Below are 17,775 nucleotides of genomic sequence, written 5' to 3'. Positions count from 1 at the left end.
ACACCTGGGTGGCTCAGTTGGTTGGGTGACTGCCTTCGGCTCAGGTCACGATCCTGGAATCCCAGGACCAAGTCCCACATCAGGCTCCCTGCTCCTTGGGGAGTCTGCTTCTCCCTCTTACCTTCTTCCCTTTCATGCTCTCTCTCTCAAATAAATAAATGAAATCTTTTTATTTTAAAAATTTTTTTAATTTAAAAAAAAAAAAAAAAAGCTGCAGGGGCACCTGGGTGGCTCAGTTGGTTAAATATCTGCCTTTGGCTCAGATCGTGACCCCCAGGTCCTGGGATCGAGCCCCACATCACACCCCTTACTCAGCTAGGAACCTGCTTCTCTCTTCCCTCTGCTTGCCACTCCCCTTGCTTATGCTCGCTCATGCCCTCTCTCTCTGCATCAAATAAATAAATAAAATCTTAAAAAAAAAAATAGAGCTGCATTTGCTCATAGATGACATGATAGTCTATGTAGAAAATCTTTTCAAGGGGCCCCTGGGTGGCTCAGGGGGTTAAAGCCTCTGCCTTCGGCTCAGGTCATGATCTCAGGGTCCTGGGATCGAGCCCCGCATCGGGCTCTCTGCTCGGTGGGGAGCCTGCTTCCTCCTCTCTCTCTCTCTCTGCCTGCCTCTCTGCCTACTTGTGATCTCTCTCTCTCTGTCAAATAAATAAATAAAATCTTAAAAAAAAAAAAAAAGAAAGAAAATCTTTTCAACAAATGGTGCTAGAACAAATGGACAACCACATTTTTTTAAAAAAAATATCTAGGGCACCTGGGTGGCTCAGTCAGTTAAGCATCTGCCTTTGGCTCAGGTCATGATCATCGAGCCCCACATCAGGCTCCCTGCCTAGCGGGGAGCCTGCTTCTTCCTCCCTCTGCCTCTTCCCTGGCTCATACTCACTCTGTCTCTCTCACTCAGTCTCTCCCAAATAAATAAATAAATAAATAATCAATCTAGACACAGCTTTACCTCCATCACAAAATTAACTCAAAATAGATCACAAATCTAATGTAAAATGCAATACTATAAAACTTGTAGAATAGAAAATCTAGGTGACCTTAGGTATACCAATGGTTTTTGGAATAAAACACCAAAAACACAATCCATGACAGAAAAAATTGATGAAGTAAACTTCATTAAAATTAAAAACTTCTGCTCTGCAAAAGACACTATCAAGAGATGAGAAGACAAGCCACAGACTGGGAGGAAATTTGCACAAGACACATCTGATAAAGGACTGTTATCCAAAATATACAAAGAACTCTTAAAACAATAAAAAACAAACAACTTAATTAAAAAATGAGCCCAAGATCTTAACAAATAGTTTCACCAAAGTCATATACAGATAGCAATAAGCATATGAAAAGATGCTCTCCTCATATTATCAGAGAAACAGAAATTAAAAGAACAATGAGATATACCAATACATACTTATTAGAAGGGCCAAAATCCAGAACACTGGCAACAGCAAATGCTCGTGAAGATGTGAAACAACAGGTTTAAGATTACAGTTTCTATTATTTTACCATGGTAACCATTTTTTCAAATTATAAATAACTCAGTAATACATCATGGTATAAGCACTGTAAACCAAATCTTTTACCTTTTGGATTCAGGAGGCTGCCTCTTTTTTATCATTTCACGGAGCCTTGCAGCTGACTGCAAAATATACAAAACATACATGTAAAGATACTACCTTATAAAATATTAAGTAAGCTGTTTTATCAACACTGAACTAAGATCTATATAGGAAATAAAGATCCTTAAGATACAATACCTGCTATTGGTAACAGACATGAGACAAATAAACCATGAATAATAAAAGTAAGTAAATAATAACATCTAAAGAACTGGAGCCCCTGAGGGCTCAGTTGGTTAAACATTAGACTTGATCTGGGCTCAGGTCTTGACCTCAGGGTCAAGAGTTCAAGCCCCACATTGTATTTACATTCTGATACCTTGGACCAGGTTACTAATGAGTTTACATGATTGAACATTAAACATTTAATCAAATATACTATTATGAATTAAAATGTTTAACTTCTGCTACAGGCAATTCTATTTTGATATTTTCCAGAAAAGTTGTGTTACACTTCTATAAATCAAATCATAATTTCTGGTAACTAAAATCAAAATCAGAGTTACTTTGTCTAAATTTCTGATGACTTTTCAACTTTTAGTAACTTAACAATTTAGTCCCTTATATTAAGTTACCCACCCTTCCCTCAAGATGCAAACACATGCTGAATATTTGAGAATGTGTAATCAAAGATATCAAGTAATTATTTAATAAAGCCAAGGGCTTGTTACCTTTTGAAGGAAAATATCACACACCCTCCTGAAAGGCTACCTCACACAGGGTGATCTCACACACAGAAGTTTCACCCACAGTGTGAAGACATAATGTAAATTACACATTTAGTTATGATTATAAAACATTACCATACATTGGCCATTTATCCTTTTTTTTAAGATTCTGAATTTATTACCATTTTTGAAAGCTCTTATTTATTTATCTGATGGAGAGAACACAAGCAGGGGCAGTGGCAGACAGAGGGAGAGGAAGCAAGCTCTCTGCTGAGCAGGGAGCCTGACATGGGGATCCATCCCAGGATTCTGGGATCATGACCCAAGCCAAAGGCAAATGCTCAACCAACTGAGTCACCCAGGTGCCCCTGGCCATTTATCCTTAAAACTCACTATACAAAGCATATTTTCATCTATTCTTTAAGATTTAAAAAAAAAGATGGGCGCATGCGTGGTTCAGCTAGTTAAGTGTCTGCCTTCAGTTCGGGTCATGATCCCAGGGTTCCCTGCTCAGCAGGAAGTCTGCTTGTCCCTCTCTCTTTGCCCCTTCCCCCACTTCCACTCATGCTCTCTCTCCTTCTCAAATAAATAAATAAATAAATCTTAGGGAAAAAAAGGATTGGGGGGTGGGGGGAAGGCTTGTCCTCTCACTCCTTTACCACACATCCCTCAACCCATTCCTCCTATTTCTCCTTTATCCTTTAGAGGTAAAGCAACCACTTGGAACATACCCTGTTCCCCTGAATCCAAGACAACCATTCATAAGACACCATTATCTTATGCACCAACAAAAGGAAGAGCTGCCAGTTATAGTTTCAAAATGTCAATTTCAAAAGCATTAAAATGAAAAAAATTAGAATCAATAAAATATGGTAACCTCCTCTTACTAAACACAAAACTCAGTCCTAATTTTACCCTCCCTTATCTTATATATGAAACCTGATACTACGAGTATTTTATTGACCTATGGGCAAGAGGAATGGCATCTTGCTCTTAATTAGAAATTCCACACAAACCTCAGACAACTGAAGAGAAGCAAAAAAGTTTGCATTTTCTGATATGTTCTTCAGTCTCTTCCTTTCATACGATGACAATCCTGAAAATTCATCCTATGAAATTACACCAAAAAAATTCTGTTACTTTGCATGATCCACAGGAAAGCACCTCAAAAAACTAGGTGTTGAATTCTCAAATGTATACTTTCCTTCAAATAGTACCTGCTTTATTCATTACATGCTTTCTTATCAATTTGCACACAATCTTTGCTGCACTGGATACCGAATGTAAGAGTTTGAATTTGGGATAATCACAAAGTATCTACATGGCTTCCCAATTAAATAACAAGGGACATAACAGAAGTCAAGTAGTGTACCCTAAAAGCAAATTATTTCCTACTGGTCATGAATTGTACCATTACTCACAGTTATCTTTTTATTAAACAAAAAGAGAAATCAGTAACATAAAATTTTAAAATTCATTCAAAGAGTTAAGGAAACTTAGATAAAAGAATAACAGGCGCGCCTGGGTGGCTCAGTGGGTTAAAACCTCTGCCTTCGATGGGACGCCTGGGTGGCTCAGTTGGTTAAGCAGCTGCCTTCGGCTCAGGTCATGATTCTAGCATCCTGGGATCGAGTCCCGCATCGGGCTCCTTGCTCAGCAGGAGCCTGCTTCTCCCTCTGCCTCTGCCTGACATTCTGTCTGCCTGTGCTTGCTCTCTCTCCCTCTCTCTCTGACAAATAAATAAAATCTTTAAAAAAAAAAAAAAAAACAAAAAAAAAACTCTGCCTTCGGCTCTGGTCATGATCCCAGGGTCCTGGGATCCAGCCCCCAATTGAAAAAAAAAAAAACCTCTGCCTTCGGCTCTGGTCATGATCCCAGGGTCCTGGGATCCAGCCCCCAATTGGGCTCTCTGCTCGGCAGGGAGCCTGCTTCTTCCCCACCCAACCCTCCCCCCCAATCCGTGCCTGCCTCTCTGCCTATTTGTGATCTTTGTCTGTCAAATAAATAAACAAGATCTTAAAAAAAAAAAAAGAACAACAACAGAGATAAAGGCACAGGCAGAAAAGACAATAAAACCAGACAATTAAGCTCGGAGGTCCAATATCCAACTAATAGTTATAGAGGTAAAAAAGAGGAGCAGAGAAAATGGAGGAGAAAGTTATTAGAGAAATAATATAAGGAGGTTTCTCGAAACTAAAGACATGCATTTCCACATTAAAAGAACCCAATGAGTATGCAGAACAACAAATGAAAAAAGACCAAAGCTTACACACATCACAAAATTTCTTAACACCTGAGGTAACTAAGGTTAAAAAAAAAAAAAAAAAAAAAGTTTGCAGATAAAGGTAAAAGATCATGAAGAGGGGCGCCTGGATGGCTCAGTGGGTTAAGCCTCTGCCTTCGGCTCAAGTCATTATCTCAGGATCCTGGGATAGAGCTCCACATTAGGCTTTCTGCTCAGCGGGAGGCCTGCCTCCCCCTCTCTCTCCTCCTGCCTCTCTGCCTACTTGTGATCTCTCTCTGTCAAATAAATAAACAAAATCTTTAAAAAAAAAAAAAAAGATCATGAAGAAACAAGAATCAGAATGTCACTTCTCAATACTGAGGGGAGCTAGAAGACAATGGAAGAGTGTATTTTAAATTTTAAGGAAAAATTACTTTCAACTTACAATTCTTTTTTTTTTTTAAAGATTTTATTTATTCATTTTACAGACAGATCACAAGTAGGCAGAGAGGCAGGCAGAGAGAGAGAGGAGGAAGCAGGCTCCCCACTGAGCAGAGAGCCCGACGTGGGGCTCAATCCCAGGACCCTGGGACCATGACCCGAGCCGAAGGCAGAGGCTTTAACCCACTGAGCCACCCAGGCGCCCCTCAACTTACAATTCTAAACCCAGTTAAGCTATCAATCAAATGTACAGCATAAACTCTTTTCAGACATGTAAATTACCTCTCCTACACCTTTTCTCAGGAAGTTATAAGCTGCATTTCAAAATAACAGAATAAACTTTATTTTTTTTAAAAGATTTTATTTATTTATTTAACAGACAGAGATCACAAGTAGGGAGAGAGGCAGGCAGAGAGAGGGGGGGAAGCAGGCTCCCTGTGGAACAGAGAGCCTGATGCCGGGCTCGATCCCAGGACCCTGGGATCATGACCTGAGCTGAAGGCAGAGGCTTAACCCACTGAGCCACCCAGGTGCCCCAAGAGAATAAACTTTAAAAAAAGATCCAAGACAGTATCCAGGGTACAGAAGTTCCAGATCAGGAATGATAAAAGAAATCCAAAGGAAAATGGTAAAAGGAAGGCCAAGAAAGGGTTAAACAGTCCAGAATGAAATAGGAAGATGGAGGTGCTCAGGAAATGTTTCATGAAAAAAGACATATAGATACATGAAGCCATAAAAATTCTGTTACAACTCTGCTAGAGCTTAGGCTATAACGAGTAAGGATGTGAGAAAGGGAAGGAGTGGGTAGGCACATATATGTATAAGGTGTAGCATGAATGAAACAAGTCCTCATCTTCCAGATTAAATCAACAGATAATATGGAAGGGATAAAAGCTAAAAAGGCTCAAAGTATAATTTGTCTACTGGGCAGCACCAATCACAAACAGAAAAGTTATGTGGCAGAAAATTGCTGAGTGTTCTGATTTGTTTCTGAGTATGTATGTGTGTGGATATGGAACTACCTTTCTGTGTGAATACATATACACATACAATTGTGGGATCGTATGACTTATATGTGGATGTACATGTATGTATTACTTTGACCAAAATAAAAAATATTCCTCACACACACAAAATAATAGCGGCAGTAAAGGTAAAAGTTTGTTATTGTGTTATTGCCTTTACAAATGCTTTTCAGGGAAAAACATCACCACCACCATCATCAAGGACTTCATAAGATTCTATTTTAAAATCAAAGAAATAAAATTAAATGATTATACTTACCAAAGAAACAATTAAGAAAACTAAGAAAAATAATCAGTATTTTTAAGTGGTATGTGTAATTCAAACCATTTTTACCCATCACCCACCTCTCAAAAACTTGCAACATATAACAGGAAAACCAAGCAAACCACCTCAGAAAAAGTGGGCTCTCGAAGTAAACATATGTAGGAAATAAACATTTTTTTAAAACTTCATTATCTTCAGAAACACTTAAGAAGTCACTGTATCCATAAAACAAGGGGTAATGTGTTTTTAAAAAAATCAAAGAAGTAACCTGAATTTAAAACTTGCCTGATGCCAAAAATTCACAAAATTTATGAATCCATTTACATAACATTCTCAAAATGACAAAATTGTAGAGATAAAAAACAAATTAGCAGTTTCCAGGGCCTAAGAAGAGTGAGAGGGAGGGCTATAGGCCTAACTACAAAGAAGTATCTTAGGGTGCCTGGATGGCTCAGTCCCTAGAGCATGCAACCCCTGATCTTAAGGTAGTGAGTTCAAACCCCACACTGGGCCCTACTTGAATTTAAAAAAAGAAAGAGCCCAAGGGAAATTTTTGTGGAGATGGAGTATTTCTGTATCTTGATTATGGTGGTAGTTACAGTAATCAACATGTGATAAAGTGACAAAGAATTATACAAATGCCTTGTATGATGTGAATTTCCCCATTATGATACTGTGATATAGTTATATAAGATGTATCCATGGGGAAAAAGTGGGTGAAAGGTACATGATACCTCTCTGTACTATTTCTGCAAATTGTTATACTTCTATAATTACTTGGAGATAAAGATTTTTTGAAAATAGGTGTTTCTCACAGCTAACAACATAATTAATGGTGAAAGACTGAAAGCTTTTCCCCTAATGCTCAGGAACAAGAAAATATGTCTAATTTTGCTACTTCTATTCAACAGTATACTAGAGATTCTAGGACAATCAGGACAGGAGGACTAGAAAAAAATAATATTAAAAAACATTCAGACTGAGGGAATCCTGGGTGGCTCAGTCGTTAAGCATCTGCCTTCAGCTCAGATCATGATCTCAGGGTCCTAGGATCAAGCCCTGCGTCGGGCTCCCTGCTCCACAGGAAGCCTGCTTCTCCCTCTCCCACTTGCCCTGCTTGTGTTCCCTCTCTCACTGTCTCTCAAAGCAATAAATAAAATCTTTTTTTTTTTTTAAGATTTTATTTATTTATTTGACAGAGAGAGATCACAAGTAGACGGAGAGGCAGGCAGAGAGAGAGGGAAGCAGGCTCCCCGCTGAGCAGAGAGCCCGATGCGGGACTCGATCCCAGGACCCTGAGATCATGACCCGAGCTGAAGGCAGCGGCCCAACCCACCGAGCCACCCAGGCGCCCCAAAAAATAAAATCTTAAAAAAAAAAAAAAAAACCCAGATTGAAAAGGAAGAAATAAAACTATCTTTATTGCCAAAACATGATCTTATGTATAGAAAACATTTACGAATTCACATGAAAAACTAATAAGCAACCTCAGCGAAGTTCCAAGATACAAGATCAATATACAAAAATCAGCTATAAAGGGGCACCTGAGTGGCTCATTGGGTTAAGCCTCTACCTTCAGCTCAGGTCATGATCTCAGGGTCCTGGGATCAAGCCCCGCATCGGGCTCTCTGCTCAGCAGGGAGTCTGCTCCCCACCGCCCCCCCTGCCTCTCTGCCTACTTGTGATCTCTGTCAAAAAAATAAATAAAATCTTTAAAAAAAAAAAACAGCTATATGTCTATACACTAACAATGAACAATCAGGAAATGATTTTAAGAAAACAACACCATTCATAATAGCAGAGCTCTGTCGGTTGAGCATCTAACTCGATCTTGGCTCAGATCATGATCTCACAGTTGTGAGACAGAGCGCCGCTTCCAGCTCTGTGCCTCCACATGGATTCTGCCTGAGATCTCTCTCTGCCTCTGCCACATCCCCCCTCCCACACTCACATGTGTGAGCTTTCTCTCTCAAAATAAATAAATAAATTTGAATTAACGACTTTTGGGGTGCCTGGGTGGCTCAGTTGATTTAAGCGTCTGCCTTCAGCTCGGATCATGATCCTGGGGTCTGGGATCAAGCCCCACATCGGGCTCCCTGTTCAGTGGGGAGTCTGCTTTTCCCTCTTCCTCTAACTCTTCCTCCACTTGTGCTCTCTCTCTCTCTCTCTCATGTGCTATCTTGAATAAATAAATAAAATAGATCACAAGTACGCAGAGAAGCAGGCAGTGGGGGGAGGGGGGAGAAGCAGGCTCTCCACTGAGCAGAGAGCCCCACGTTGGGTTCGATCCCAGGACCCTGAGATCATGATCTGAGCCGAAGGCAGAGGCTTTAACCCACTAAGCCATCTGAGCCTCCCTATATAAATAAAATTTTAAAGAAATAAAATAAAATCATTAACAACTTTTGTATGTCAAAGGACATTATCAAGAACATGAAAATAAAGTATAAAAAATGGGAGAAAATACTTGCAAGTGATATATCTAATAAGGGTCTATGTCCAGGATATATAAAGAACGCTTATAATTCAAAACAAAGTGACAATTTAATTTTTCAAATGGCAAAGGGCTCAAAGAGATATTTCTCCAAAGCACAAATGGCCAATAAGTACATGTAAAAATGCTCAACATTACTGATCATTAGAAAAACACAAATCAAAACCATAGTGAGACACCACATTACATCCACTAAAATGGTTATAATCAAAAAGACAAGGAGCACCTGGCTGGCTCTGTTGGTAGAGCATGAGCTCTTGATAACAGGGTTATGAGTTCAAGCCCCTCACTGGCCCTAGAATTTACTCAATTAAAAAAAAAAAAAAATACTGGCGGGGGCGGGGGGGTGCCTGGGTGGCTTAGTCAGTTAAGCATCTGACTCTTGATTTCAGCTCAGGATCTTAGAGTTATGAGATTGAGACTGGGTCAGGCTCCATGTTGAGCATGGAGTCTGCTTAAGATTCTCTTTCTCCCTCTCCCTCTGCCCCTATGTCCCTCCAAAATTTTTAATTAAAAAAAATATGAATGATTAAGGACATTATGTTAAATGAAATAAGCCAGTCACAAAAAGACAATACCATGATTCCACTTCTATGAGGTACCTATACTAGTCAAATTCAAAGTAGACACAAAGTAGAATGGTAGCTGCCAGGCGATGGCAGGAGGAAGGAAATAGGAAGTTATTTAATGGCACAGAGTTTCAGTTTTTCAAGATGAAAGGGTTTCTGGAGATTGGTCTCACAATAACATAAATGAACAACATAAAGTACTACACTGTACCTTTAAAAATGGTTAAGGTGCTAAATTTTATATTGTGTATTTTATGATAAACTTTTTTCAATTTTTAGGAAAGATAAATAACAAGTATTGGCAAAGGTATAAAGGAAGTAGATTCTTCATGCATTGCTACTGGTATGTAAAAATGATGCAGTCAGTCTGGTAAACAATTTGACAGTTTCTCAATAAGTTAAACACAGTTGATCATATGACCCAGCAATTTCACGCCTGGGTATATACCCAAAATAATGGAAAACATATGTTCAGCAAAACACATAAGCAAAAGTTTGTGGCAGCAATATTAATAACAGCAAAAAAGTGGGAACCCAAATGTTCACCAACTGATGAATGGATAAACGAAATGTGGTATATCCATATAATGGAATATTAGTCACTCATGAAAAGGAATCAAGTACATACTACAACATGAATGAACCCTGAAAACATTATGCTAAGTCAAAGAAGACAGATGCAAGAAGCTACATATCATATGATTCCAATTATATGAAATGTGTGGAACAGGCAAATCTATAGAGAAAGAAAGTAGATTTATGGTTTCCAGGGCTGGGTTAGGGAAGTGAAGGAGTTGGTAGTCACTGCTAATGGGTACAAGTTTCTTTCTATAGTGAAAAAAATGTTCTGAAACTGGATAGCGGGGATGATTTTACAATCTTGTATATATAGTAAAAACTACCGAACTGTATACTTTTAAATAGCAAATTTTATGTTATGTGAATTTTATCTCAATTAAAAAAATAAATATATGCTTGATGACAGAAACTAGATATATGTATAGTGTCAAAGTATCTCCCTCAAAATATTTACTAATTACAAAGGGGAAAATATTGTTTCCATTGGAGAATCCTGACAAAGACCACCTTAGCCAAGTGATCCATGTCAAAATCACCAGTAAAATATATCAAGTACACCCTGACCTGACACACTAAGGAGGGTACATTCACTTCTGTAGTACTCCTCCCAAAAAATGCAAAACCTTAATCTAATTATGAGAAAATAGAAGACAAACCCAAATTGAGGAACATTACACAAAATAACTATTCAGTACTCTTCAGAAGTGCCAAGGTCATGAACGACTGAGGAACTGTCACAGATTGGAGGAGACTACACAAACATGGCTATTAAATGCACTGTGCAATCCTAGACTAGATACTGGAACAGAGTAAGGCCATTAGTTAAAAAAAAAAAAAAGGTGAAATCCTAATAAATTCTGTACTGTAGTTAATATTATTGTAGCAAGGTTAATTTCTTAGTTTGGTAAGCGTTCTACAGTTATGTATGATATTAACACAAGAGGAAGCAGGTGAAAGAAGTATCAGAATTCTCTACCATTTTTGTAACTCTTCTATAAGCCCAAACTGTTCTCAAAACTTAAAACTGTTAAGAAATGCTCTGTGAGGGGCGCCTGGGTGGCTCAGTGGGTTAAGCCTCTGCCTTTGGCTCAGGTCATGATCCCAGGGACCTGGGATCGAGCCCCACATCCCATGCTCTGCTCAGCAGGAAGCCTGCTTCCCCTCTCTCTCTGCCTGCCTCTCTGCCTACTTGTGATCTCTCTCAATCAAATAACAAAATCTTTAAAAAAAAAAAAAAAAAAAGAAAGAAAGAAATGCTCTGTGAAGTTAAAATATATTTTTAATGTAAAGATTTTTATTTATTTATTTGTCAGAGAGAGAGAGACAGAGAGCACAGCAAGGAGGAGCATCAGGCAAAGGGAGAAACTGAAGAAAGGCCAGATGGGGGACTCCATCCCAGGACCCTGGAATCATGACCTGAGCCAAAGGCAGATATTTAACTGACTGAACCACCAGGAGTCCCTGTGAAGTTAAAATACTTAATTAAAGTGCTTGGAGAGGCACCTGGGTGGTTCAGTCGGTTAAGTGGCGGCCTTCGGCTCAGGTCATGATCCTAGTTTCCTGGGATCACACCCCACACTGGGCTCCTTGCTTGGCAAGAAGCCTGCTTCTCTCCCTCCCTCTGCCTGCCTGCAGCTCCCCCTGCTTGTGCTCCCTCTCTCTCATTCTCTCTCTGGTAAAAACAAATAAATAAAATCTTTTTTGGGGGGGACGCCTGGGTGGCTCAGTTGGTTAAGCAGCTGCCTTTGGCTCAGGTCATGATCCCAGCGTCCTGGGATCAAGTCCCACATCTGGCTCCTTGCTTGGCGGGGAGCCTGCTTCTCCCTCTGCCTCTGCCTGCCATTCTGTCTGCCTGTACGCACTCTCTCTCCCTCTCTCTCTGACAATAAATAAAATCTTTAAAAAAAAAAATCTTTGGGGCGCCTGGGTGGCTCAGTGGGTTAAGCCACTGTCTTCGGCTCAGGTCATGATCTCAGGGTCGTGGGATCGAGCCCCGCATCGGGCTCTCTGCTCAGCAGGGAGCCTGCTTCCTCCTCTCTCTCTGCCTGCCTCTCTGCCTGCTTGTGATCTCTGTCTGTCAAATAAATAAATAAAATCTTTAAGGAAAAAAAAAAAATCTTTTTTTTTAAGTGCTTGGAGATAAAATTTAGCAAGTTTCCCAGAAAATACAGTAAATTTTTTTTTTAAAGATTTATTTATTCATTTTAGAGAGGGAGTACAAGTAGGGGGAGGATCAGAAGGAGAGAATCTCAAGCAGACTCCCCACTGAGCACAGAGTCCAGAGGCTGGGCTCAATCTCCCCTTCAAAGAGATCATGACCTTTGCTGAAACGAAGAGTCAGATGATTTAACCACCTGAGCGACCAGGCGCCCCTAAAATTTTTGACTTACAGGCAAAGACACTTGTCTATAATGCAACAAAAGCCTTCCCTCATTTGGGGAAGAAATAAGCTTATAAATAAAATATTGTTTCAGGTGCCTGGGTGGCTCAGTGGGTTGGGCCTCTGCCTTTGGCTCAGGTCATGATCTCAGGGTCCCGTGATTGAGCCCCGCATCAGGCTCTCTGCTTCCCCATCTCTCTGCCTGCCTCTCTGCCTACTTGTGATCTATCAAATACATAAATAAAATCTTTAAAAATATATATATATTGTTTCTAAAGCATGGTACCATAAAGCCTTAGTCATTTTGCTCCAAAAAGATAACTAATGAAAAGAAAAAGGATAAAATGTCCCATAAAGATGTTAGACCTTGGGATACCTGGCTGGCTCAGTCTGTGAAGCATCTGCCTTCCCTGAGGTCATGATCCTAGGGTCCTAGGATCAAGTCCTGCATCTGGCTCTTTGCTCAGCAAGGAGTCTGCTTCTCCCTCTGTCTGCCACTCCCCCTGCTTGTGCCCTCTCTCTCTATGACAAATAAATAAATAAAATCTTAATAATAAAAAAAAAAAGATGCTAGAACCTTCAGCTTAAAACCTTCAATTTAAATATATGCTGGGCATGTATGACTCTGCTTGATTAGTTTCAGTACTTTAATTCCTAATGTTCTAATTTCTGACCCTGTTTCCTTAGATCAAACTAAAATATCAATATATGAAAGGACAGAGATCTAGGGAGTGACTGGCTGGCTCAGTCAGTATAGTATGTGTCTCTTGATCTTGTGGTTGTAAGTTTCAGCCCCACATTGGGTACAGAGATTACCTAAAGATAATAAAAATCTTAAAAAAAAAAAAAGGTGCAGAGTGTGTGTGTATCCATATATACAATGGAATATTATTCAGCCATGAAAAAGAATGAAATCTTACCATTTGCAACAACATGGATGGAGCCTGAGAGTATAAGACTAAGTGTAATCAGTCAGAAAAAGGTAAGTACCATATGATTTCACTCATATACGGAATTTAAGAAACAAAACAAATAAGCAAAGGAAAAAAAGAGAGAGAGAAAACCCAAGAAACAGATTCTTAACTATAGAAAACAGATGGCTGCCTGAGAAGAGGTGGGTGGGGGGATGGGGGAAATGGGTGAAGGGAAGGGGATTAAGAGTACATTTACCATGATGAACACTGAGTAGTGTACAGAATTGCTGAATCACTATATGGTACACCTAAAACTAATGTAACATTGTATGTTGACTGTAACGGAAATTAAAAAACAATTTAAAAATTTTTTAAATAAACCTTAAAAAATAAAATCTATTTCACACTAGCCTCATATACTCAGAATCATATAGTCGAAGAGGCCAAACAGATAATCTAATCCAGTGGTTTTCAAAATGACATTCCAGACCAACACCACCAGCAACTCTAGGAAACTATGTTGGACATGCCAATTCTTTACCCCACTCCAAAACTTCTGAATCAGAAACTCTAGTGGTAGAGTCCTGCAATGAAGTTTTAAAAACCCTCCAGGAGGGGCACCTGGGTGGCTCAGTGGTTAAAGCCTCTGCCTTCAGCTCAGGTCATGATCTCAGGGTCCTGGGATTGAGCCCCACATCGGGCTCTCTGCTCACAGCAGGGAGCCTGCCTCCTCCTCCTCTCTCTCTCTGCCTGCCTCTCTGCCTACTCATGATCTGTCAAATAAAAAAAAAAAAAACCCTCCAGGAGGGGGAGGCAAACCATGAGAGACTGTGGACTCTGAGAAACAAACTCAGGGTTTTGGAGGGGAGCGGGTAGGGGATTGGGTGAGCCTGGTGGTGGGTATTATGGAGGGCACGTACTGCATGGAGCACTGGATGTGGTGCATAAACAATGAATTTTGGAACACTGAAAAAAAAATCAAACTAAATTTAAAAAAAATAAAAATTAAAAACCCTCCAGGAAATTCTGATACAGGCTGGAGTCTGAGAAGCTCTGATCTTATCCAATCTCCTCACTACTGAGTGATATGCTTAAAAACACAAGGTTTCTTAGAAGTAGCCACATCTAGGGGCACCTGGGTGGCTCAGTGGGTTGGGCCACTGCCTTCGGCTTAGGTCGTGATCTCAGGATCCTGGGATCGAGCCCCGCACCGGGCTCTCTGCTCAGCAGGGAGCCTGCTTCCTCCTCTCTCTGCCTGCCTCTCTGCCTGCTTGTGATCTCTCTCTGTCAGATAAATAAATAAAATCTTTAAAAAAAAAAAAGAAGTAGCCACATCTAAAACCTACGCTTTCAACCCCAGTCCAATGCAGTAATGACTGACCTATACTGTCCCACCAGCAGTCCTAGTTCTTACCTGAGACAGTAAAGCATAAATTGACCTATTTCAAAAGAACACCACCAGAATTATCCTATCTTCCTTTGCCCTATCATCATTTTCTGCTCCATTTTGACATGCGGTACGGTTTTATCTTATCTTGCACAAAAATCTGTCACTTTAAATGAAGTATAACATTCCTGGTAAGCAACAGAAATCCAAAAAATAGACGCTTAATTCCTTAAACTGATTCAAACTATTATCTTCAATAAAACTAAGTGTTTCTCATGTATCTACTCCATATTTCTCCTCTTTGTATTTAGAGGAATTATTATTCAGCTATCATAAGCAATTAATGATGATTTTCCTACCCTCATATCAAGGGTCACTCAAATGCTGTATGTCTCACAGGCCAACTTGTTCGGGCACATTGTGCATAAATATGTAAAGGTGAGCAAGACACCATGAAGTATATGTAAATTCAAAAATATCCACAAGAGGGGCACCTGGGTGGCTCAGTGGGTTAAGCCTCTGCCTTCGGCTCAGGTCATGATCTCAGGGCCCTGGGATAGAGCCCAGCTTCGGGCTCTCTGCTCAGCAGGGAGACTGTTTCCCCTGTCTCTCTCTGCCTGCCTCTCTGTCTACTTGTGATCTGTCAAATAAATAAATAAAATCTTGAAAAAAAAATATCCACAAGAAACTGAGAGGAAAAAAAGGGAAACAGAATGAAGATTAGGGGTGCCTGGGTGGCTCAGTGGGTTAAGCATCTGCCTTCAGCCTAGGTCATGATCCCAGAATCCTGAAATCAAGCCCCACATCAGGCTCCCTACTGAGGAGGGGGCCTGCTTCCCCCTCTCCCTGTTGCTCCCTCTACTTGCACACTCTCTCTCTATTTCTGTCAAACAAACAAATAAAATCTTAAAAAAAAAAAAAAAGATTAAGTCAATCCTCTCCTTGACAAATCAAAACAAAGAGCAAAATTAACCAAGTTATGTGTTTAACATTTAAAAAATAAAATTTCAATTAAACATACATGAACCCTGGATAACCTTAGCTTACCAGAATTTCAAACTTTAAAATAAAAAAAATTTGAATAAGCTAGTAATTAAATTCTTACCAAGACTGGTGTGGTATCTTCATCACTGTCTAGATCGTGACTGCTTTCCATATCAACACTGACAATCACTGTATCCGAAGTGTTATTGTATTGTTGCTTGTTACTTTCAGTATAAACATCTAAGGATGATTTTTGCAGAGTGGATTCTGCCTTGGAAGATGTCCCTTCCATCCTTGGAGTTAAAATCCTTTTGCAAGTTTTCCTTATTTCAGTCTTCTTACATTTCTTACATGCAACTTCATTGTTAAAATCCTTATCCAATAGGGACTTAGGGGGCTTAAATTGGTCTGGCTTGTAATTACTGAGTGAAAAGGGAACAAGATACACCTTAGGTGTTTTTCCTAAAACTGTAGTCTGTCCTGGTCTCAGAGATACACAAGTGATGTTTTGATTTTCTTTATAGTCATTCACCTATTCAGGCCAATAAAAGAAAAGAGAGCATTAGAATTCCAGGTCCTATGCCTCTTCTTACACGTCTGTATAAATAAATCTAATTCCTATTTCATAACGAAAACATAAATCCAAAGTAATAGCCTGTAAGCTAACTTGTTCCCCCACCAAAATCTAGATACTTAACTCATTAACCTGAATTTAAGTATTTATTATACTGGGTGTATTTTTTACCCAGAACTCTGCTAACCAATAATAACATAGTAATAATGACTACATTTGTAACTGAGACTACCCCTAACTGTCACCTTCGGAGTAAATGGAATTGTCTCTAGAGTCGGAAGACAACAGTAACTGCCCTAAAGGCAGATGCGGAGTCCCTGATCCCATCCTGCCCCTATTTCCGGGCTTATTGATAAGAACCTTCCCCAACACTGAAGTTTCCAAAGAGGAAAACGGCCGGGATCTCCGATTATCTTTTGAAACAACGTCCCCGAAAAACCCGTTAAGCTGAAACATGCCCCAAGGAGCGGGAACTAGTTCCGCAGTGTGGAGGTGGTGAGTGCCAAGTCTTCGTGCCCTCCCGGGCCTGCTCCGGGTAATCCCTCAGTAAACACTGAGGAAGAAGTACACCCGAAAGCAACAAGTCGGCTCTCACCTTCATCTGGAGTCGCTGTTTGGAGCCCACCTTCACCTCACTGCCCACGCGCGACCCCGACATCTTTCCGCGGCTTAGCAGCTGGCGTCCTCCCGCCAAGATTGCGGCGGGAGGCGCTGGGAGGGAAAAGGGGAGGAGCAGGGGGCTGGGGCGGGGCCTGGCGGGCAGCTCAGGCGCGCTCTGACGCCAGCTGGCCGGAGGGGGAGGGGCATGCGTCAAGCTCACCAGCATCACCCCAAACTGAAATTCTGTAGAGATGCGATTGGACCGAATACACATTTTTACCTTAGATTCCGGTATTTTTTTGATGCTGCTGATGCCAGTATCTCGCTTTGAAAAACACTGGCGCTTCTGCTGAGAAAAAAAAACACCTTGCCTTGCAATGTGAGCCTGGAAGATTCAGACGCACTTAGATGCCGTACGAATAGAGGCTAGAAAATCGAAATCAACCGGCAGCCTTTACCTGGGCCCCCGGGTGCCTTATAGCCTCACCACAAGAAAATTATGCCCTATGGCTACCATATTACCTTGTTCCTAGGAAAGGAAGCATTTCGATTTTTTTTCAAGAGCTGGTAACTTCAGCTGTTCTAAATTTCACCTCATCATCTGCCCACGAGTTAACTAAGATCCAAATGATGACCTTACAAAGCCCAAACGCTGGGGAAAAGTTGTGATAATCAAATCATTTTTGTATCAGAGTAACAAATAAGATTTTAGTGCCCTGCATTTCTTACAGTCACAGCCATAGTAACCTTTTTCCCCCGTTCTCTGAGTTGCCCTGAGTCAAAAACAATTGTTTTCTCATCATATTTACTCCCTCCGGACAGCACGGTTTTGGAGCTGTTAAATTCAAACTACAAATTTCTACCTACTCTATCTTAAAGATTCTTTTCTTTCTAGCCCAAAACTGTTTCCTTCGTTGTTTACATCAGTCCTCCACTGTTCTTTGTTCAAGCCTTGGGCAATTTTATTTCCCCTCCCAGCCTAAACCCAATTTTCCAACACAAGGGAAGTAATTTGAGAACTAATCCTATTAACAGTTAAC

The 17,775-nt window shown here is 40.3% G+C and overlaps 1 protein-coding gene across 7 annotated transcripts in view; it reads right to left on the bottom strand.

Annotated features, from left to right (window-relative positions):
- The window catches only part of WDR76 (WD repeat domain 76), a 63,481-nt gene that overhangs the window by 44,816 nt on the left and 890 nt on the right, over window positions 1–17,775 (bottom strand). For 2 of the 7 annotated variants that reach the window (XM_047735826.1, XM_047735827.1), the window contains exons 1-4: window positions 16,731–16,991; window positions 15,683–16,093; window positions 3,316–3,408; window positions 1,596–1,651 (exon numbers count right to left, since the gene is read on the bottom strand). In XM_047735826.1, the coding sequence (XP_047591782.1) occupies window positions 1,596–1,651; window positions 3,316–3,408; window positions 15,683–16,093; window positions 16,731–16,961 (791 nt within the window). In that variant the 5' untranslated portion in view covers window positions 16,962–16,991. Of the gene's footprint in view, window positions 1–1,595; window positions 1,652–3,315; window positions 3,409–15,682; window positions 16,094–16,730; window positions 16,992–17,015; window positions 17,121–17,775 lie in introns of those variants that run through there. The other 5 variants (XM_047735828.1, XM_047735824.1, XM_047735825.1 and 2 more) reach the window with 5 other exon arrangements.

This window comes from Lutra lutra, chromosome 7 (genome assembly GCF_902655055.1).
Source record: "Lutra lutra chromosome 7, mLutLut1.2, whole genome shotgun sequence".
Taxonomy (NCBI): Eukaryota; Metazoa; Chordata; class Mammalia; order Carnivora; family Mustelidae; genus Lutra; species Lutra lutra.
Note: the sequence above shows the minus strand (reverse complement) of the source record. Positions and strands in the feature narration are given on the sequence as shown.